General features: G+C 45.1%; 1 protein-coding gene and 2 non-coding genes across 8 annotated transcripts; all 3 read left to right on the top strand.

The window, feature by feature from the left end:
* Positions 1-243: 243 nt before the first annotated feature.
* Kansl2 (KAT8 regulatory NSL complex subunit 2) lies at positions 244-21203 on the top strand. 6 transcript variants are annotated; one of them, XM_036208324.1, is made up of 10 exons: positions 244-322; positions 875-1133; positions 3234-3412; positions 3714-3828; positions 6287-6450; positions 6627-6793; positions 9182-9278; positions 11436-11587; positions 17896-18003; positions 19076-21203. In XM_036208324.1, exons 2-10 carry the CDS (start codon positions 883-885, stop codon positions 19205-19207), a joined length of 1365 nt encoding a protein of 454 aa, XP_036064217.1. In that variant the 5' UTR covers positions 244-322; positions 875-882; the 3' UTR covers positions 19208-21203. The 6 variants fall into 6 exon arrangements, with proteins under 6 accessions (XP_036064217.1, XP_036064215.1, XP_036064219.1 ...); XM_036208322.1 differs by having other exon boundaries at positions 11436-11689; XM_036208326.1 differs by having other exon boundaries at positions 301-659.
* On the top strand, positions 9370-9503 carry LOC118597523. The gene has a single exon (XR_004946829.1). It is a non-coding gene; the product is annotated as a small nucleolar RNA SNORA2/SNORA34 family (small nucleolar RNA).
* On the top strand, positions 18757-18893 carry LOC118597524. The gene has a single exon (XR_004946830.1). It is a non-coding gene; the product is annotated as a small nucleolar RNA SNORA2/SNORA34 family (small nucleolar RNA).
* Positions 21204-22188: the final 985 nt, after the last annotated feature.

Genomic DNA, 22188 nt, shown 5'->3' with positions numbered 1-22188 from the left:
GCCCGGGAGGACTGGAGTCCAAGGCCCTGAGCAAACGAACCTCGCTGACATGGAAAGCTATCCGGACCTGGCGACTGGCTGTGGCCCGCCTTTCCGATGGTCCACTCACGGGCCGAGTGTCTGACAGACAGCTCACCTCAGCCACTCGCGTTGCGTGGTTTCTCACTGTCCCGCCCTCCTCGAGCTGATGTGTTGGCCTTGACCAATAGAAGCACACCACCGGCAGAGCAGCGGCCAATCAGCGTTAAGGGGCCCGCAGGGCCGCGTTCCGAGCCGCCAGAGCGGCCAGAGGGCGAGCTGCGCGACGCAGCGCGGCGGGGAGGTAAGATGGCGCCGCGCCTGGCGCTTCCGCTTTGCGGTGAGGTGGCTGCTCGCCCTCTCCGTCGGGGCAGCGCGCCACTCCGTCTCCTGCCGCGCCGGTGTCACTCTTGATTGCTAGGGCGTTCGGGAGCCGGGTTCTCGGGTGCCGGGAGCCGCAGGACAAGATGGCGCTTGCAGGACGCCTAGGCGCCGCGAGCCGGGGGCCGTGAGCTCTGAGGCGGCCGGGGACAAAGGCGGCGTGCCGGGGCGTGGGGGCGGGGCGCGCCGTTGCAGGGGTGCCGCGTGGGGCTGGCGCGGCGCTTCCGGTCTGCTGCTGTGGCGGCGAGTCGGCCAACGTGGTAGGGGCCGGAGCGGCGGGCGGGTGGCTGCGTTAGCGACGGGAGCTGGGAGGGCGGCGGGAGGCACGGCGCGGCCCTGGCCTGGCCGCACGCTTGGCCGGGGACGGGGGCCGACCTGCCGGGGCAACGCCGACAAGGGAGGACTCGCGGCAAGGTTGAGGCCGAGGTGCTTCGATGTTTCGGGTGACCCCCTCCGTCCCCCCGCACCCCTGCAGGTTTTGGTATGAACAGGATTCGGATCCACGTCTTGCCAACGAATCGGGGGAGGATCACCCCAGTGCCCAGATCGCAGGAGCCCCTTTCTTGCTCCTTCGCTCACCGCCCATGCTCCCAACCGCGTCTGGAGGGGCAGGAGTTCTGCATTAAGCACATTCTCGAAGACAAGAATGCACCCTTCAAACAATGTAGCTACGTCTCGACCAAGAACGGCAAGCGGTGCCCCAGCGCCGCCCCCAAGCCCGAGAAGAAAGATGGGTATGTGTAGGTGCGCGTGCACGGTGGTGGGTGCTGAGACTCGAACCCGGGGCCTGTTCACGTGCAAAAGCCCCGAACGCCCAAACCCTCCTGCCTCTAGGTTTTTGAGGATGAGGATGAGGATGGTGGTGGTGACATGTCGAAGCATTTATTTCCAGTTCGTAGCGTGCTGTGTGTGCGATCGTGCGCCTGTCTCGGCACAGGTGTGGGCATCAGAGGATTATTGCCGGGGTCGGTTCTACCTCGTGGGTACCGAGAGAGAAGGTCGTTAGGCTTGACTCGCAGAGCCCTGGGCCCGGCGGCTCCTCTGTCGTGTCTCTCTGTGCCCGGAACTCCCCCCCCCCCCCCCATGTGGACCAGGCTGGCTTTGACAATTTAAAAAAAAAAATACATGTATGGGTGTTTTGCCTGCATGTATGTTTGTGTGCCACATGCATACTTGACGCCAGCAGAGGCCCGACGAAGGCATTGGATCCCCTGGAACTGGAATTACAGATTGTTGTTAGGAATCAAACCCGGATCCTCTAGGAAGAGCAGCCATTGCTCTTAACGCTGAGCCTTCTCTCCAGCTCCATCTTGGTAACCTTTTGGCCTTGAGAGTGCTGGGATTGATTATAGGAATGGACCAAGTCCTGCTCTCCTGCCTTCGTCTTTTTTTTTTTTTTTTTTTTTTAAGACATGGTCAGTGTACATAACCCTGGCTGCCCTGGGATTCATTATGTAGACCAGGCTGTCCCCGAACATACCTACCTCCTGAGTGTTGGGGTGCACCAGCACACCTGTCCCCTGCCCTCAGTTTTAAAATGAAAGAGGAACGTAATATGTAGGCTTGGTCATATCTGTGAAGGATTAAGGATATATTTGGGAGGGAGATCCAGACATGAAAAGATCAGAACTGAAGCTGTGCGGTGGAGGCCCACGCCTTTAATCTCAGCACTGGGAGGCAGAGGCAGTCGGATCTGAGTTCTAGGACAGCCAGGGCTACACAGAGAAACCTGTCTGGAAACACCTTCCCCGGTGATGAGAATCGGAAGGACATTTAATTAATTGCTTACTTATAAAATTAAGTGGGTTGTTTGTTTTGGTTTGGTTTTTTTTTTTTTTGAGACAGGTTCTGCTTGTGGTCCAGACTAATTTGGAACTCCTAATTCTCCTGCCTCAGGGATTACTGTCTGTACAACCATACTCAGCTTTAAATTTGTATTTTTTAATATTTATTATGTGAATACACAGGCTACCACACACGTGGTACGGTGAGAGGACAGCTTCTGGAGCTGGTTCTCCTGCGCTGCGTGGGGGTGGAACTCAGGTGGTCTGGCTTGGCAGAAGGTGCATTGGTTTGCTGAGTTCATTCTTAATGCTGGAGTGCTGACTCACTTGCCCAGCCTCGTTACTTGTTAAATGATGGGCACAATATGTATGTGTGTGTGTATCATGTATGTACTTACCTGTGCAGGAATATGATTTTACTAGATAGTGTGTATACATCTTTCAATTTTAAAATTGAACCATACCTGTCTGCAGTGATAGTAAAAATGTGTTTCCAGAATTAGTTTTGAAAAATAAAAGCATCTCTTTGATGTTCTGTGAGCTGCTGTTATCATTTTTATGGTTAGGATGTTCTGTCCGAGGACTAGACACTGGTTAAGTCAGCTACTTGCATTTCCCTGTAGTACCAGCTAGGGTGGGCTAGGGAAGTAGAGTGGTGTGAGAGCCCTTCCATGCATGGGGCTCTGGGTTTGACTTTGAGCCGCACACACACCACACAAAAAAGCCCAAGTGGGTTGACGTGGGGGCAGTTAAGTTTCTGATTCGAATTCCCTTCTCTTTTCTTTTTTTGAGACAGCATCTCATTATGTAGCCCAGGCTGTCCTGTAACTCACTCTGTAGACCAGGTTGACGTCGAACTTGGGGATTCACCTGCCTCTGCCTCCTGAGTGCTGGGATTAAAGGCATGCACTACCACACCTAGCCTTCATACTGGTCTTCAGGGTGTGAACAATCATTTGAAATTTCCTAAAGACAAAAAAGTTGGTGACTGAACATTGCTGGCTCCTTTCAAGAGAGAACCTATTAAATATTACTGTTTTGTCTCCTTAGGGTGTCTTTCTGTGCCGAACATGCGCGAAGGAATGCCCTAGCACTTCATGCTCAAATGAAGAGGAACAACCCAGGCCCTGTGGGTGAAACCCTCTTGTGTCAGCTGAGCTCATATGCTAAACCAGAGCTGGGCTCGCAGACCCCAGAGAGCAGTCGCAGTGAAGCTAGCCGGATCCTGGGTAAGGATGGAGTCAAAAGGGAAGAGGCTTCCCAGTGAACTAGGCATAGTGCAATGCTTTGTGCATTTGTGGTTGTTACTGGGGATTTGGTGAGATACCAGGGTTGCTGTTGCTGGTTGTTAGTTGTTTTGCATTGGAGTTTGTTTAGGTATATTCTCCCGAACTGATGACCTTCCCTTCTTTAAAAAGTTAAAAATTTTGAATTGTAAAGTTTCGGGTTGATCTCTTAAGTAATGTAGCTTCGTGTGTGGAGTTACAGAGGTGGGAAGTCTTAATGGCTGCTCTCCCTTCCTTGCCTCAGATGAAGACAGCTGGAGTGATGGGGACCAGGAACCCATCACTGTGGATCAGACATGGAGAGGTGACCCTGACAGTGAAGCTGATAGCATAGACAGTGATCAAGAAGACCCCCTGAAGTAAGTTGTAACTCCACATAAGGCTGTACATACTCTATGGAGTTAGTATGTGAATGTAGTGTGGCGTGTGGTTAATACATAGAGGTGGGCTTAAGTGTCACGGTTCAACACCATCTTGCTCCAAGGCAAGATTTCTTGATTCTTCTGTGGAAGTCTTGTGACTTGAACTGAGTTATGCCTAGGAGATGCTGTAGGGAAGAAAGTAGATTTCTTGACATGGGAGTGGAAAGAAAGGAGACAGAAAAGCACAGGCTGGCTAGAGAAGAGAAAATGGATTTAAATAGATACTTGTCCTAAATCTCAGAAATAATGAGCTAATTATGCTTGGACAGTTGCTGCAAAATTCTATGGTTCTGACTTTTTAAATGGGAAATAAAAGTATTCAGTAGTTTGTTTTGGTTTTATGTCTAATAGAAGGAAAACTGATTTAGAAACCCAAAATTTAATTATATGTTAAGATCTTCTATAACCCCTGGTCATCTTAGGAATTGTAGAAATAGTTGGGCGGTGGTGGCGGCGCACGCCTTTAATCCCAGCACTTGGGAGGCAGAGGCAGGCGGATCTCTGTGAGTTAGAGGCCAGCCTGGTCTACAGAGTGAGATCCAGGACAGGCACCAAAACTATATGGAGAAACCCTGTCTGAAAAAACCAAACCAAACCAAACCAAAACAAAACAAAAAAAGGCTATCAAAACATTGCCCCTCTTAATTTTTTGAGGCAGGTTCTCATGTATCTCTGACTGGCTCAGTCTTTGTTTCTTTCCTCTAGTACTAGTTTCTGAATCATCTTAGCTGTTAGACGACGTTTGTCTTCGCTTACATATTACAGAAGAGTGCATATATATTATATATGTTGGCTTTCTGAGACAGTTCTCTGTGTAACCCTGGCTGCTCTGGAACTCAGATCCCCTGCCTCTGCCTCCCCAGTCCTGGGATTAAGGTGGTGGGCCACAGCTGCTGGGCGGGGATTTATATAGTGTTGACACTGAACACACTGCAGTGACTAGTTTTTCTCACTGTGCTTATAGAGATGGGATTTTTCTTCAATGTAACCGTTAAATTGCTTTGTGAAACATAATCTTAACAGTTTCATTTTTAAAGCTTGTTTATAACATTTATAACATATCAGCCAAAGCATAATGGTTAAGTCTTGTTTCCTATATAAATTCTGACTTCCATACTGTTTATATTTTCTGCTGGTAGAGGGAAAATAATTTTAGATTATTTGTTTTTAGTTTTGGGTTTAGTTGAGGCAGAGTCCTCCTAATCAGTGCTGATTGACCTCAGACCTAAGCATTCCTTCTGCCCGAGCCTCCTGAGTTCTGAGATGACAGACAGGCATTACCATACCTGGTTTAATTTCATTTTAATAAACTTGTTATTAGGGTAGGAGTTGTATCCCTTGAACCATAGTTAGTCTTTGAAAGCCAAAATGTCTCAGTATAAGATTGTATTTAGGGGTTGGGGATTTAGCTCAGTGGTAGAGTGCTTGCTAGAGGCCCTGGGTTCATTCCTCAGCTCCAAAAAAAAAAAAAAAGATTGTATTTAAAGGAAAATTAGAAGTCATATAGTCATTTGATACTTTTGTGAGTTTTTGTCTGAATGTGTTTCTGCATGTGGAGGCCCAAAGAGGGTGCTGGAGCCTCTGAACTGGAGTAAGGGTTGTAAGTTGTGAGTGCTCGGAATCAACCCAAGGTCCTCTGCTCTTGACTATGTACCATCTTCAGCCCCTGACATATTTTGTAACTAAAATACTAAGTTGTTCTGACCAGGGGTTCTCTGTTAAATCACTGTGTAAAGTAGAATCTAGATAACTTTCATGCTGCAATCTTTATTTTAAATATGTAAATAATGAGACATCTCCCCTCCCATCCCATTCTGTGAACTAACACATTGCTATCCTTTTGTGGAGAGACTACCCTCCCTTGTGTTTCCTCTTACAAAGAATCTGTGCTCTGTCCCAGCACCCCTGGGGACTTTCACAGTCAGTTCTCCAGGGCACCTGACAGCTTCATCTGCACATGTGCAGGTTCCAAACACACATGGGGAAAAGACTGGATTGTGGTGGGTTTTAGTTTATTTGTTTTTAGTGCTGAAGATGAACTAAGGACCTTACACATGCTAAGTACTCTACTACTGAGCTATACTGTACTTACAAGCTCTTTTTATTCCTTAATGTCTTAGTAAAACACTGTGTGAAAATAGTCCTATTTAATAAGATGTGTCAGTCAGCACTACTTTGTTAAATACAAATGGGGTCTATTTTCAGACTTCTGTCTTGTTCTGGGTTTTTTGAGATGGGATTTCATATCGAGGTTGACCTTGAATTTGCTACATAGGCAGGCAGGCTTTGAACTGGTCTGTCTCTACCTCCCAAGTGCTGGGATTACAGGCGTGCATCCCCAAGCTGGTCATCGCTGCTGCTTTAATGCTTCGCTGAATTTACTGTTTTATTCCAGACATGCTGGTGTCTACACAGCCGAAGAAGTGGCTCTTATTATGAGAGAGAAGCTAATCCGTTTGCAGTCTCTGTACATTGATCAGTTTAAACGGCTCCAGCACCTGCTCAAGGAGAAGAAGCGCCGTTACTTACACAGTCGGAGAGTGGAACACGAAGCCCTAGGCAAGTGTGGTGTGGTGTGGTCGCCTCACACAGCAGGGAGTCACACCTGACCTTTCAGTGTTGACTGTCGGAAGTCTTCTAGTGCTCGAGAAGCTGAGGGTAGGGAGTTTGCTGTGAGTTCTAGATAAGTTAGACTGATGTCCTGTTTGAGAAATTCTGATTTTGGTGCTTCCTAGGTAGTAGTCTCCTGACTGGCCCAGAGGGACTTTTAGCCAAAGAGAGAGAGAACTTAAAGCGACTGAAATGTCTCAGGCGGTACCGTCAGCGCTATGGAGTGGAAGCCTTACTGCACAGGCAGCTGAAGGAACGCAGAATGCTGGCTACAGAAGGGGCTGCTCAGCAGGTAATTTGCTATATAACTCAGGTGCACACATTCTCTTTACTGATGGGATCATCATGAAACACTGTCCCCGTCAGGCTGTGGTGGCGCACACCTTTAATCCCAGCACGCGGGAGGCAGAGGCAGGCGGATCTCTGAGTTCCAGGACAGCCAAGGCTACACAGAGAAACCCTGTCATAAAAAAGAAAAGAAAACACTGTGTCTGGTTCTGGTTGTGAGATCTGATTTGTAATGAAAGCACTTCCCTGGATGTGAGCAGACGTGGGTTTAGTCTTTGTCCTCTGTGTGAGCCCGGTGCCTGCAGAGAGAGGCAGCTTAACTTCTCACATCTCAGCATTCAAATTGAGGGGTTTCCTCAATTCCTAAGTTCTTTGGTTCAGGAGTCCTCAGTCCAGAAAATTGACAAAAGTTTTACCCAAGCAGTTTGGGAATCTTTACAAGGAAGAAAGCTGAGTGTGGTTTTCCTGCTTGTTTGCGAGAGGACGAGGTCAAGAATCCACAAGCTTGAAACCAGTCTGTGCTACGTAGTATTTTTGCAAATCAGTCAGTCCTTCTAAAAGAATAGTAATGGGCTGGAGAGGTGGTGCAGTGGTTAAGAGCATCAGTTGCTCTTCCAGAGGATTCAGGTTTGAGTCCATGCTTCCACATGGTGGCTCACAACTAGCTGTAACTCCAGTCCAAAGGACTCAAAGCCCTCTCTGGCTCCTTGGGCACTACACACACTATAGATATACACGCAGGCAAAACACTCATACATCTAAAATTAAGTAAAGGTAGCCGGGCAGTGGTGGTGCACGCCTTTAATCCCAGTACCCTAGAGGCAGAGGCAGGCAGATCTGAGTTCAAAGCCAGCCTGGGCTACAGAGCTAGTTACAGAATGACCAGTGCTGTTACACAGAGAATTCCTGTCTTGAAAAACCAAAACCAACCTCTTTCCCTTCCCTTCCCCCCACCCCCCAAAATAAAAATAATGGTTAAAAAACATAGTATAGTAGCAATTAAATATCAAGAAAGTAAGGTTGACCGAGTAATCTCTTGATGGTTCTTGTATTTGTGAAGCCTCACATAAGTTTATGTTGGTTTGTGTGGCTGTGAAAAAGTGGCCGAAGTCAACAACCTAGGGTAGGAAGGGCTGATTCTGGCTCAGCTTTGGAGGTTTCCGTCCATCATGGCTGAGAACAGAGCAGAGTAGTTGGCCTTTGGGTGGCTAAGAACAGAGAGTTTGATTTTTGCCGGCTAGCTTTCTTTTAGCTCCATTTTACTTCATCTGGGCTCTTAGTCTGAGCAGTAGTGCAGACCACAATCAGAGGTCCTTCCTCCTTAGCCCCCTAACACTCAGAGATCCCAGAAGCGCTTCGCTACTCTATGTGATTCTCAGTCCCGTCAGATTGACAATTAGGGTGAACCATTAGGGATTGAAGTTTTAAAACACAAAACTGACTTGTTAGCTGGCCTGATGCAGGTCTGATCACAGCAGCAGCTGAGGTAGGCAGGTCATCAGCCAGGGCCTTTTTACTTCATTTGCCTAGCTCAGTACCACCACAAAAAAAAGTTTTTTTCTTAAAAGATAAATTGGTTTCACTGGGGATTTAGCTTGGTGTTAGAGAATATGCTTATGATTCTGTGTTTATTCCCTACATAGCCAAGAATTTGGTTTTTGAGTCATGGTCCTATAATATAGCCCCCCTGGTTGGCATGCCATGTAGACCAGACTGGCTCACAGAGATGTGCTGCTGTCCCTGCTGAGATTGAGACATAGACCACTATGTCTGGCTAAAACCACCACTGTTTATTTAGGATGCAGACTCATTCCTCCTTATCTGCGAGGGATAGTTTGTAGGGTTCCTGGCAGAGCCTGAAACTGTAGGTATCAAATGCAGGTGTGCCATTACTTCCTCTGTGTACCTGTGAAACTTATAATTAATTAATAACAACAAAAGAGGGCAATTATGACAATATAAAGGTAGTATAAGCTACTTATAACTTAGAAATTATTTCTATAATTTTATATTTTATATTTTCAGACCTAAGTTGACTGTAGGTTAAGGGACAGACTATCATACTTTGACAATTGGAGAGGTATATTCATTTATACATGAGATTTCATTGTTACAATATTGGTGGGGTTTTTTTTTTTTTTTTTTTGGGCAGGGGAGACTTTTCTAAGACAGGGTTTCTCTGTGTAGCCCTGGCTGTCCTCTAACTCACAGAGTCAAACTCCACCTGTCTCTGCTTCCCGAGTGCTGGGATTAAAGGTGTGCGCCACCACCGCTGGTGAAAGGGTTTGTTAGGTGTTGTGTTTTCCACCTTGTATGAACTGACTTTGTTTTATGGCTGTAGTATTGTAGTTGTGTGCGTCTCTGGGTTCATTTGTGTGTGTTCTCACTTTAGGCTCACACCACTCGCTCCAGTCAGAGGTGCTTGGCCTTTGTGGATGACGTCCGTTGCTCGAATCAGTCTCTTCCAATGACCAGACACTGCCTTACCCGTATCTTTTCAGATTGCTTGTTTGGGTTCTGATTTTCCAGTTTAGACCCTGGGAATGATGTGGGTCAGTTGAACTGAAGATTTTGTTTACTTTGGCCCTGAATCAAGGCCGCAGTTTGCTGAAGCTGTTGGTTTCAAGCAGGTGCCTAAATAAATGTCTTTCTATGGTCTGTTGGCCATTTCAGAAATTTAAATGGTATGGTCAATTCATTAGAAAGAAACATCTGACTGGATGTGATATCCAGCTCTATAATTGTAGCACTTGGCTAGCTACAGAAGGCAGCTAGGCCAGAGGATTGGACACAGCAAAATTCTGTCTGGAGTGGGTGAAGGGGAGGGGGAGCTGAAGAGACAATGAGTCGTTGGTGACAGATGTGGGTGGCTGCTAGTCTTAATGACATTCCAAGGTTTCTGTATGATACTTCTACATTATTGATTTAGCTTTTGTTCATTAAGTTACATGTTAAGCTGGGTGGTGGTGGCTCACACCTTTAGTCCCAGACTCAGGAGGCAGAGGCAGGCACATCTCTGAGAGTTTGAGGCCAGCTTGGTCTACACAGCAAGATCCAGGACAGGCACCAAAACTACACAGAGAAACCCTGTCTCAGAACCCACCCCCACCCCCCCACCCCTCGCAAAAAAAAAAAAAAAAAAAAAGTTATATGTTAAATCTGTTACCAAGAAAGAAATATTGCCATGGGTTTTCTGCCCAGAACATTATTCTGTATTGTGAAATTCTATGTGGTAGTGTCCTTTTGTATGTTTTTAATTAACTCAAATTAGAAACTTTCAAAACATGGACTATTCCCCCATTCTTTCTAATTTGTAAATTTAAACTGTTACACGATATGCTTTTGGTGTAGAACCACCTTGCTGATGGGCTGCAAAACTTGTGATGGCCTGTGTGGGGAGAGATAGGAAGAGGATAGAACCTTCTCTTGGTCTGGTCTGTGATAGGAAAGGAAAAGATTGTTTTTATTTTTGTTTTTTTCCTGCCCCTGTTTCATTTGTTGAAATATTTGAGGTTGATTTTTACATGAATGTCTGAATGGTTACAGGTGTACACTGCCACACCTTGTTTAGAGTTACTGCTTTTAGTATATAAATGCTTATGCAAGGTAATGAGCTCTAAAGATGAATGCTTAAAACATAATTGGGCTAGGTAAAGGCCAGGAAGCTGCAGAGGCCTATGATGGGAGGTGGAGGTTTAAGGGGCTGTAAGTGGGAGATTGGAGCCTGTAGAACACATGAGACTTTGAAGTAGAGAGAATGCTAGAGTGAGAAGGTTTAATGGAGTGGGTGTGTGTGTGGGGGAGGGGTAGGGAACAGGAATCAAGTAAGACAAACTATGAAAATACTTAAGGAAACCTGGTGCTTTGTAAGCTAATTAAAAACAACCAACAAAACAGTACCTTTTAGCTGGGCATGGTGGTGCACACCTTTAATCCCGGTGCTCAGGAAGCAGAAGGCTGGCAGGGTTTGAGGCCAGACAAGTTTAGTGAGTGCCAGAGCTATGTAAAGAAAGCCTGTGTCAACAGACAACCTTTTAAAAATTTACCTTAAAAGTTTTTTTAAAATGAACTAGGCATGCCTGCTCATTCCAGTAACCTCAGCACTTGAGAGGTAACGGTGGGCAAATCAGAAGGTAAAGATTATGCTTGGCTACACAATGAGTTCTTGGGTTTGAAGCAATTGTATGGTGTTGTTAGGAACACGATTTCTGCAGACTTAGTCTGTTTAAGAGCAGAAACAACATTGTGGCTTGGAAGAGGTTGGTGGGTGCTTCTGTATCGAGCTGTTTTTATTTGTTATCATATGGGTTTTCTCTGTCAGTGTATGTTTCTTGGCGTGTTGTTGCCACCTAGCACTGCTGTAGGTAGGGGCTTAGTGTCTCTAGTTTAACTGACCAGAATCCTGGAAAAGAGATGGAGGATGAGCTATAAATTATTGGTAGGGCTAAAATTATGTGCTACCGAATGACACTTATTTAGAGAACTAAAGATTACTCATTGCGTTTGGCTTTCTATAAAAATAGTTCTGAGTGAGTGAGTGAGTGTGTGTGTGTGTGTGTATGTGTATGTGTATATGTTTGGCGTGGTGGACTCCTGTATTGTGCACCTCCAGTGGATTGGGTCTATTTCCTTAACTGTTTCTGCAGATATTTGCCAGGATACAAATCAGGTTCTCTTCAAATGCTGCCAGGGATCTGAAGAAGTACCCTGCAACAAACCAGTTCCTGTAAGCCTTTCTGAGGATCCCTGCTGTCCACTGCATTTCCAGTTGCCTCCTCAGATGTATAAGCCCGAGCAGGTACTGTCTGTGCCAGACGATCTGGAAGCCGGCCCCATGGATCTGTACTTGAGTGCTGCCGAGCTTCAGCCCACTGAGAGTTTACCACTGGAGTTCAGTGATGTAAGTTAGAGAAGCTCTGCTCTCATTGGCCCTTGAAAGAAGGCCCTGTTTATTAGTGGTGAGAACAGTTAGTGGTTTTCAGCTAGGAGAATGGATAAAGCTTGTGACATGACACAGATGTAGTTGAATATGTTTGTTACTATATTTATTAGACACTTTGTGTCCTACCTTTCCTTTCCCCCAGACTTTTCTTGTTTTGAGGCAGGACCTCACTATGTAGCCTGAGTTGAACCCAAACTCATGATCCTTTATGTCTGTCTCTTAAGTGTTGGTGTTAGAGGCGTGTACCACCCAGGCCTGGTCTCCTTGGTTACTTTGGGATGTGATTGGAAGTATGAGTCAGTGATTTTTTTTTTAAAGGTATTTATTTGCAGGCAGCTATCATTACTATCTGAGGATGTGTTTACTACCTCAAAAGGAAACATAGTACCTATCAATACTTTTTTTGTTTTTTGTTTGTTTGTTTGTTATTTTGTTTTTGTTTTTGTTTTGCTTTTGTTTTTCAAGACAGGGTTTCCCTCTGTAGCTTTGACTGTTGCTTTGTAGACCAGTCTGGCTTGGAACTCACAGAGAGCCTCCTGCCTCTGCCTCCCTCCTGAGTGGTGGGATACTGCCTGGTTTAGTACTCTTTTTTGAAATTTCTTTCCTGAGCCACCACTCCTGGGGCCACAAGAGAACTTTTCTCTTCATTTTCTCTTCTCTTTTCCTCCTCCTTTTTCTTAAGGCATTATCTCACCCTGACCTTAAACTACCCTGTCTCAGCCTCTCAGGTGCGAGAATTATAGGTGTGGGCCACCTAAGTTCTTTTTGTCAATGGATTTGCCAATTCTGAGCATTTCATATAAATTAGTGAATTTTTTATCAAGGTTTTTTTTTTTTTTTTTTTTTTTTTTTTTTTTTTTTAACTCCTCTTAGGTTTTCAAGATAGGATTTCTCTGTATCACTCTCCCTGGCTGTCCTGGAACTTACTTCAGGCTAGCCTTAAACTCAGATCCTAGATCCTCCTGCCTCTTCCAAGTGCTGGGATTAAAGATGTGTGCCACCACTGACCTGCATGTCTATAGTTTTTTTGTGCTTAGCTTTTTTCTTTTTATGGTGGGTGGGTAGGTATGCCAGGGAACAGAGTCTAACTGTATCCCTTGACTGGCCTGAAACTTAGGTCTGCCTGCTTCTGCCTCCCAGAGTGCTCAGATTAAAGCATGTGTCACAATACTCTGCCAATATAGTGATTTTAGAATTCACGTTGTAGCTTGTATTAATATTTAAGACTTTTTATTTTTGAGATAGGGTCTCACCTGTAGCTCTGGAGGCAGAGGTGTGCAGATTTCTGAGGTCGAGGCTAGCCTGGATCATGTAGTGAAACCTCTCAAAAAAACAAAACAAGCAGCTAGAGAGGTGCTCAGTGGTTACGAGCACTTGCACTAGGCTGTGGTGGTGCCTGCCTTTAATCCCAGCACTCGGAAAGCAGAGGCAGATGGATCTCTGTGAGTTCGAGGACAGCCTGGGCTATTACAGAGAGAAACTGTCTCACAAACAAACAAAAGGTACTTGCTGCACTTGGAGAGGACTTATGTTTTTGGTTTCAGGCATTCCTAGCCTCCATATTGAGGCGCACAACACACACACATAAAACATGTTTTTTTTTCTTTCTAAAGGCTGGGAGGGTTGCAGGTTGTTTTATGTAGCTTTGGTTGTCCTGGAATTTGCTGTATAGAAGACCATGCTAGCTTCCTGCTCGGATCCTTACACCTCTGAGTGTAAGGATTAAAGATGGGCCACCATACCTAACAGTAAAGTAGGTCTTTAAAAAACTCTTTTTAGGCGATCCTCTACTCATATTATTGCACACCTCCTCCCCTCTGGTTTTGTTTGTTTGTTTGTTTTTGTTTTTTTTAAGGCTTCAAGCATTTTAGGTAGGTCAGTGTTTGAACACTAAACTCCATCAAAAGCCTTTATGTGCTTTTTGGTAAACCAGAGTGGTCAGTAGAAAGTATGAGGCAGGGTCTCTCGCTAGTCCTGGCTGGCCTCATCAAGAGATCTGCCTGCCCCTGCCCCTGCCCCTGCCTCTGAGTGCTGGGGTTAAAGGTGTGTGCACCACGCCTGGGGCCTCTGGTTGGTGTTTTTGTTGTTGTCGTTGGTGTTTTGGTTTTTGAGATGAATATAAAACATGATTCTGTATTTGTTGTGGTAGTTTTTAAACATTCCTGTTCTGGTAGCCAGGCATTTTTGCTGACCCTTTTCAAAAAGAAGATTTGTTCCTCACTGACAGATTTTATTACAACATGTACGTGGTGTGCAGACTGCCCTTGGTGCAGTGCTGGGTTAATTTCACTCTGCTCCGAATAGGAGCTGAACATCTCTGGTTTTCTTGCTGCTTTGAGCCCAGCTTTGTACCATGACCTGAGAAGACTGGCATTCAATTTTTTTTCTTTTAAAAAATATTTATTGTACATGCATGTGTGTGTGTTTTGACTGCATGTATGTATGTGCACCCTATACATACCTGGCATCAGAGGCCTGATGAGCTTCCCCTGGGATTGACGTTAAATAGGGTTGTGAGCCATCCTGTGGATGCTGGTAATCAAACCTGGGTCCTCTGCAATAGTGATACGTGTTCCTCACCACTGAGCCTGCATGATTTTCTGTATTCACCGAGCTAAGGGATTTAGAATGAAATCTCTTAGGAGGTACTTGATGGGGCAATGATGTGTGATATAAACTCTTCCCAAGAGAAACTGGCCTTGTGTCTTCTCTGCTTCCGGGGGATGGGGTTCCTGGGGAGGATTGTGTTCTGTAGAAAACTGTGGCTTCCAGAGAGATGATACCAGTCCCTTCTGCCCTCAATTTGGCAGTTTAGTTGTGATGCAGTCTGTAAACCTCTTAGCTGTAAATTTGGACTGCTAATTTTAAGGGGGAAATAGAGTTACATTTGAAACACCTCCCTATACAACCCTTAGGAAATGAAGCCTTTTGGAGTGCTTGTCCATGTTATTAAATCAATCTTCGTTTGTTTTTTTCTTCTTTTTCTACTGTGAACTAGAGACTCAAAATATGTCTTATCCTCTTTCTAGTGAGTTAACGTGCTCAGTGATGAGGAAGCTTTTAAAATAGAGAGCCTCCTTTTCAGAGGGAAGACCTGGGGCGGGGACTCGGGAAGTGGTGTGTGCAGTAGTGCTCAGAGCGGACTTCCTGCTGGAGGGTGTCTGCTTTCCTTGTCCACTCCTGTAGATGTTTTCTAGTTACCCAATGCACAAGACTCTCTTGACAGTCTCTGCCTTCTCAGAGGGAATTGCTCTCACAAATAGACTTTGTGTGTGTTGTGTACCTGTGGGTGGAAAGAGCTTCGAACAATCCCAAGCTTTTTATAAAGATTGCAGCAAACAAAGTGTCCAGTCTCAGTGGTGTGAGAACATTGCTTTCTGTGGATAGCATAGATATCTGCAGTGTGTCTGTGATGGATATTAGTACAAGTGACTGTTTCTCTGTTTCTGCTTACACTGGGCAGTTTGTTTACATTACTGCTGCTTTTTAAAGACATTTTAAAAGAATACATTATGTATCCCAGGCTGGTCTTGAACTCTCATAGAGATCTGCCTGCCTCTACCTACCTCCAGAGTGCAGGGATTAAAGGTATGTGCACCCATGCTTAGCTTTTAAACTTTTTTTTAAGGTTTGTTTATTTTTATTTGTATGGGTGTTTTGTCTGCATGTATGTGCACCATATCCATGCCTTGTTGCCCTAAGAGGTCAAAAGAGTTGCCAGATCTGAATCTGGAGTTACAGTTCTGTGTAGAGTTCCATGTGCGTGCTAGATAGTGAACCTGGGTTTTCTGGAAGAGCAGCATGTGCTCTTAACTGTTGAGTTTTTTCTTGAGCCCCCAGTTGAATTAAGCTTGACTTTTTATTTATTTGTTTTAGATAAAGGTCTTGCTTTGTAGAACAAGCTGGCTTCAGATTCACAGAGATCCACTTGCCTTTGCTTCCTGATTGCTGGTTTTAAAGCTGTGATCCACCACGTCCAGCATTAGCTTTTAGACTTAAGTTTTTTTTTTTAATTTTCTTTTTTTAAAGATTTTATTATTTATTTATGTATGAGTACTTTATCTGCATGTACAACTTTATGCCAGAAGAGGGCATCATCCCACTAGAGCCACCATGTGGTTGCTGGGAGTTGAACTCAGGACCTCTGGAAGAGCAGGCAGCGCTCTTAACCACTTAGCCATCTTTCCAGCCCCAGACTGGGAAAGTTTTAAGGGGAGTAGATAATTTGACTTTTCTCCCCCTTAGTTATGAAAAGGTTATGATTTTTATTCCTGGTTGTTAGCACACTAAAAATAAAAACTAATTTTTTTATTAGTACATTATAGTTGTGTAAAATGATGGATTTCCTTGTGACGTCTTTGTTTTTTTGTTTGGGTTTTTTGAGACAGGGTTTCTTTGTGTAACTTTGCGCCTGTCCTGGATCTCGCTCTGTAGACCAGGCTGTCCTCAAACTCAAAGAGATCCGCCTGCCTCTGCCTCCCGAGTGCTGGGATTAAAGGCGTGCGCCACCACCGCCTGGCCCTTGTGATGTCTTTATACATGCTTATTACATATTTGATCATACTCATTTTCCCTGTCACTTTTTCTTACTGTCCCTTCTCCTTTTCCTTCCCTCTTGCTCTTTAGTGTGGGACCTGTAAGTTCTTGGATGTAACTTAAGCATTGACTGAGCTTGTGCCAAGTGTCGTGGAACTTAGGTTGTCATTGTACTTGAACCATTATGGTGACTTGGGCCCTAAATCATTGGTTTCAGACAGGAGCCAAGAATGATGTCTTTGGTCTGTTGACTCTTCCTTATCTCTGGGAATTGCTGATTCATGTGGGAAAAGTATAGTCTAGAATATAATGTCTTTTTTTGTTTGTTTGTTTTTTAAACAGAATACTTGAACTATGTTAAGTTTAAGACTCAGAGGCTTAGCTGGGCCAGGTGGCACAGGCCTGTAATCCCAGCTACTGGGAGGTGAAGCAGGAGCGTCATAAGTTCAAGTCTTGCCTTGGCTGCAGGGTGAGTTCAAGGCTAGTGTGGTCAACTTAGTAAGACCCATTTCCAAGTAGAAATGAAGAAGAGGGCTGGGAATGTAGTTCAGGATAGATCATTTGTCTGCTGTGCGAGAGGCCCTGACTTCAGTTCTACCAGCAGCTTATGCTAGGGATAGGGAATGAACCAAGTATTATGTCTTGGCCAATCAGAGAAGTTTGAGTTTCTGTGGTTTGTCCTTCTCTCCTACCTTCCTTTCCTCTTTTAGTTGCTTGCTTTGTGAATGTTGGTCAGTCTTGTATTGCCTTGTTTTCCACACGATTCCATGTTATTTTATCTCGATGCTGATTAACTGTAATTAGCCTCAGGGAATATGGGTTTTTTTTATTACATTTATTTTTGTAAGTATGTGCGTGTGTGAGCGTGTTTGTGCGCACACTTATGCACATGCATGTCGAGTCAGTTCCTTCCACTGTGTGGGGTTGGGGAATGTATAAAGTCATCAGGTTGGTGGCAAAGTAACTTCACTCCCTGAGCCATCTTATTAGCCCTGTATTATTTTTTCTTAAAAATATACTTTAACAAAAAATATATATATACTTTAACAGTTATTGGTTTTGTGTGTTTGTGCACATATTATGTGTATATATATACATTAGAACAGTTGTGGGAATCCATGTGGATTCTGGGGTTCAAACTCAGTTCATCACACATAGCAAGTGTCTCTGCTCATTGGGCCATCCTGCTGGCCCTGGAGGGTTTTCCTGGTGTTCACTATAATAATAGAACCTGTGTGATAGAATTTATCACTGTAACCACTTTATAAAGTTTACAATTCAGTGGTGTTGACATTCAGTGTGTTATCAATCAGTACTAGTATCTTTCTCTCGAATTTTTCTATTGTTTGACACAGATTCTACCTGCTAAGCCCTCTCTCCCTCCACTCATGGTAGTCACTGTTGTACTTTGTGTGATTTCTCCTAGGAATTTGCTTGTTTGTTGATTTATGTTTTGTTATCAGAGGAGAGAACGTTTTCAATCTTGTTGACTCCTGTTGAATTGGTTTAGCATTCTAACCAAGGGGAAAGGGGCACCTGAGAGTTACTTTGAACTTTGCTGAAAATTGTGTCAATTTTAGCTCATGATTCCTGAATATTGCTCATGGTCTCTTCTCTTTCTTTCCTAGGACTTGGACGTTGTGGGTGATGGCATGCCCTGCCCTCCATCGCCCTTGCTTTTTGATCCTTCGCTGACTCTTGAAGATCATTCCATCAGAGACATTGCTGGAGGCCCAGTGAGTATCTTGACAGTTGAATCTCAGCTAGGTTCCCTCATACAGTGACCAGGCTAGGCGGAGGTTTCCCTGTTGGTTGACATGAGTTCCAGGGAGTAGGGTGTGTTCCCAAATACTGTGTAAAAGAGTTCACTGGCAGATCTTGCTGTTGGGTTTCCAATGTGAGAAAACACCATGACCAAAAGCAGCTTGGGGAGAAAAGGGTTGATTTCTCCTTGTGCTTCAGGTCTGTCACTGTGGGAACTCAAAGCAGGAACCCAGAGGCAGGAGCTGATGCAGAGGCTGTGGAGGAACACTGTGCTGGCTTGCTCAGCCAGTTTTTTTGCACCATCTAGGACTGCCCAGGAATGGTACTGCTCACCATGAGTTCAGCCCTCATCTCAGTCAAGAAAATACACTGCGGGCTTGTCTGTAGACCGGTGTGGTGGGCCGTCGACTGAGTTGAGGTTCCCGTCTAGAGTGAATCTAGCCTGGGTGACATTGACATAAAACCAGCTAGCGTAGACCTTAGGCTTACAGTCAGGGTGCGGAGTCCTGGGTTCTGTGCATAGCACTGCTAAACACAGATGACGACTTTTTCTTTGGTGTGCTTGTTTTGACTAGTTTTCCAGATGAGCTTTAGAACTCATGGTTTCTAATCCTCAAGAGTAGGGCATATGTTTACTTGAGTGAAAGGGGGTGGGTAAATTGTCCCTTTGAAGGCTGAGTTCATCATTCTGATTGTGTTATCATAAAGACTGACTCAGGTTACTACTGGCTCTTACTGAAGACTAGCAGTTGGACTGTAGCTGTTGGTTTCAAGCAGAGGCCTAAAGAAGTGTCTTCCTGTGGTTTATCAGCTATTCTGGAGCCTCAGTAGAGAATGACTATTCCATTTGGAAGAAACAGCTCCCCGTTCTCTCCTTTGATAGCTTCAGTCATGACTTGTGATGTCTCAGGGACATCAGAACATTGGGGAAAGTGACTTTATTTCTCGGGTTCTTATAGTTGCTATAAATGGGCATTGATAAATCAGAGTTGTGCTTCAGAACCGTTGGCCGGGTCTCTAACCACAGTGCCTTTATTTCAATAGGGCCAGATGCAGGTGGCTGGGGATGGGTGCAGAGCCCAGGGACCTCGGAATTTAGAGAAAGCTTGTGCATCATTCCCTCAGCGTGGATTGGCTGCTGCAAATGGAAACCCGGGACCCACTTCCATCAGTTGACAGTTCATTCTGGACATTGTTGACTTTGGTGGATCTGAACTTTCCATTCTCCAAACAAGTATATCTCTGCTCATCTCTCACTAAACAGGGACAACCCAGACTTCATTGTTTTTCTTCGGGGCTGTAGAGTGCTTGTAAGCAAACATAAACCAAATTTGTGAGGAATGGATCTTTAGTATTTAAAAGTCATGGGATTCTTTGCAAGGAAGAGAGTGTCATAGTCCCTGCCTTTGGGATGGAATGAATATTGGAGACTATGCCTGGGAAAGAGACGTTTTTGTGATGTGATTTCCTGCTACTAGGCAGGGGCTGTGGTCAGGAATGGCGCTCCTCAGGTGCTGGCTGTTCGGTGTCTGGCTATCTGTATCTAAAGGCCTGTGTTTAAGCCTTTCCTCGGTTCCACATAACTGGGCAATATAAACCCCTTTTCCTAGTGACTGACTGAAAAGCAGCTAGCTCACAGGGCTGGGCTTTCCTTAATTATCCTTGCTTTTTATTTATGTAAATGTCTGGTGGATTCCCCCATGTAAAATATAGTAAAGTTATTGTATATAGTTTCTATTAAATGTTAAAATGTTATGGAAATGTAAAGTAGTGTGAATTGAATTTGGGTTTTTTGTTTTTGTATTTGAGTGTCTGTATTATTTTCTGGGACTTCCAATGCCATCTGGAGGGAAGAAGGAAATGGGAAACACATAATATTTCTGTCCTTGGACAGGCATCACTGGAGAAACGGCATGAGAGAAATGGTACTTGTTATGACTCATGGGTCAGCTAGAATTGTGTTCCCTGGAGAGTTAAGAGTTAATTCAGTAGTGGGCTCAAGACTGCAGTGCACTAGGGCCTTGGTGGAAACCCATAGAGGGCAGGAAAATGGCAAAGCAAAGGGCTTGGTGGTGAGGTTTGTGTCACGCTGGTCTAGGGAAACATTTGACAGATGCTTCTGAAGTCTGAATAACAGTTCATAAATAGTAAAACTGCGAGGAAGAAGATTGAGTTTGTCTTTCAGTTACCTGCATGAGCTGTACATTTCACCCTACGAGAAAGTATACTGAGGTGAAGAGCATGCGCTCAGCCCAGGCTGTTTTCAGTTACTCTCCTGTTGCTTCTGACTAAGGCTTATGGTTCCAGAAGGAGTAAGAGGCCATGGCTGTGAGGCATGACAGCCAGGGGAGGTGTGGCAAGATCGGCAAGCTGAGAGCTCATGTCCTTAACTACAAGCATGAAACAGAGCAAACTGGAAGTGGTACAAGGCTTTTCATCTCAAAGCCCAACTTCCTGAGGCAAGTCTGCATCACCTAAAACTGCCACCAACTGGGTGTCAAGTGTCCAAATGGCAGAGACTGGTGGACATTTTCCATTCATACAACCACACCAGGTTTGGCCAGTGGAAAGCCCAGAACCACAGTACGGCAACAGAGATTGTTAGAAGGGAGTTGGTCCAAACAGTGGTAATGAAAGGTCAGAGTGCATCTGTTGTATCTGAGCCAGGCCAAACAGTGCAATCCACCCCACCAGGACCATCAGAGGTAGGGAGACAGAAGCCTCTCAGTGCCGCAGGATGAGAAGGTTGGATGGCTCATGGGAAATGTAGGTTATGGCTAGGTGGATAGTGGCTCCTGTTAATGCTGCCGTACCCAACATTGCCTTTTTTGACTGAGAGACAGATATAAGTACTGAGGTCCTTTCGTGCTTTGCTAACATTCCTTTATTAGTATCCTCTTAGCCGCTCAAGGAATCAGGAAGTAAATGAAACTTAGATCTCAGTAAGTTCCTGAAGCCTACAAGGTTCTTAAGTCCCACCTTCCCAAAGATATATAAGCAGTAATTAATTTCTGGGGAGGAGACTCCAAAATAAGCAAACTCTGTAAACCAGCTCCAGGGATGCGACTTCTGTGAGTTGTCACAGTGTTGGGGTGAACGCTTTCAGTGATGTACCTGTCTTTGAGTCATCCATGCTACTGTAAGTAAACAATAAACTCAACAGTCCACTGAACTGCTCGGGTGGAATAATTTCTTTGGTGTGTCCTTGCTGTCCTATCCGAGGTGGTAGGTGTTTGTTCATGTGGCATCCCTGTCCCGTCCTGTCACTCCCCAACCAACCTCAGTCCAGGAAAAGTGGGGGAAATAGGAGGCAGAGGTGAAAGTAAGGGGGTGGGGGTGGGAAGAAAGCAGAGTGTTAGAGGAGCAGAAGCTGAGATAATGATGTGCTGTAGAGGAGTGGGCAGCGCTCCAACAGCCCAGCAGGGATCCGAAGACCAGGCAGGGAAGCACTTTGATCACGGATCTTCCTGACAGGGTTTCTCTGTGCAGCCCTGGCTGGCATGGAACTCCCTCTGGAGCCCAGGCTGGCCTCTGCCTCCCAAGTGCTCCCACCACTGCCTGGCACATACCTTCATTTCAAAGTCCTGTTTCACTGGGCGGTGGTGGTGCACGCCTTTCATCCCAGCACTCAGGAGGCAGAGCCAGGCGGATCTCTGAGTTCGAGGCCAGCCTGGTCTACAGAGCGAGATCCAGGACAGGCTCCAAAGCTACACAGAGAAACCCTGTCTTAAAAAAACCAAAAAAATATTAAAAAGCCGGTATCATTGTAATATAGATCTTGTTTAGAAGCACTCAGAATATCTACAGAGTAGCTCAAGGCTTTCTGTTGTAGAGTGCCACTGAATTATTGAACAGTCACTTCAGTGAGCTACCTCAGAGACAAGGCGAGAAACGTCCCCATATGTTGATCATTCCTACTGTGCACAGACAAGAATTTGCTCTAATGCTCCCTGTGATTGGTAATTCTGTATTAGCAAGGCTAATAGCTCTAAGCACCATTTGATTCTTGCCATTGCAAGAAAAGATCCACACCCAAAATATACAAATAAACCCTACAGTCTTAGGAATTATCCTCCCCCGCTCCCTTCCTTTTTTTCAACAGGGTCTCACCATGTAGACCTGTTTGGCTTGGAACTCCCTATGTAGACCAGGCTGGC

Source organism: Onychomys torridus, chromosome 16 (genome assembly GCF_903995425.1).
Source record: "Onychomys torridus chromosome 16, mOncTor1.1, whole genome shotgun sequence".
In the NCBI taxonomy this organism is placed as follows: domain Eukaryota; kingdom Metazoa; phylum Chordata; class Mammalia; order Rodentia; family Cricetidae; genus Onychomys; species Onychomys torridus.
This window is presented reverse-complemented; position numbering and strand designations above follow the sequence as displayed.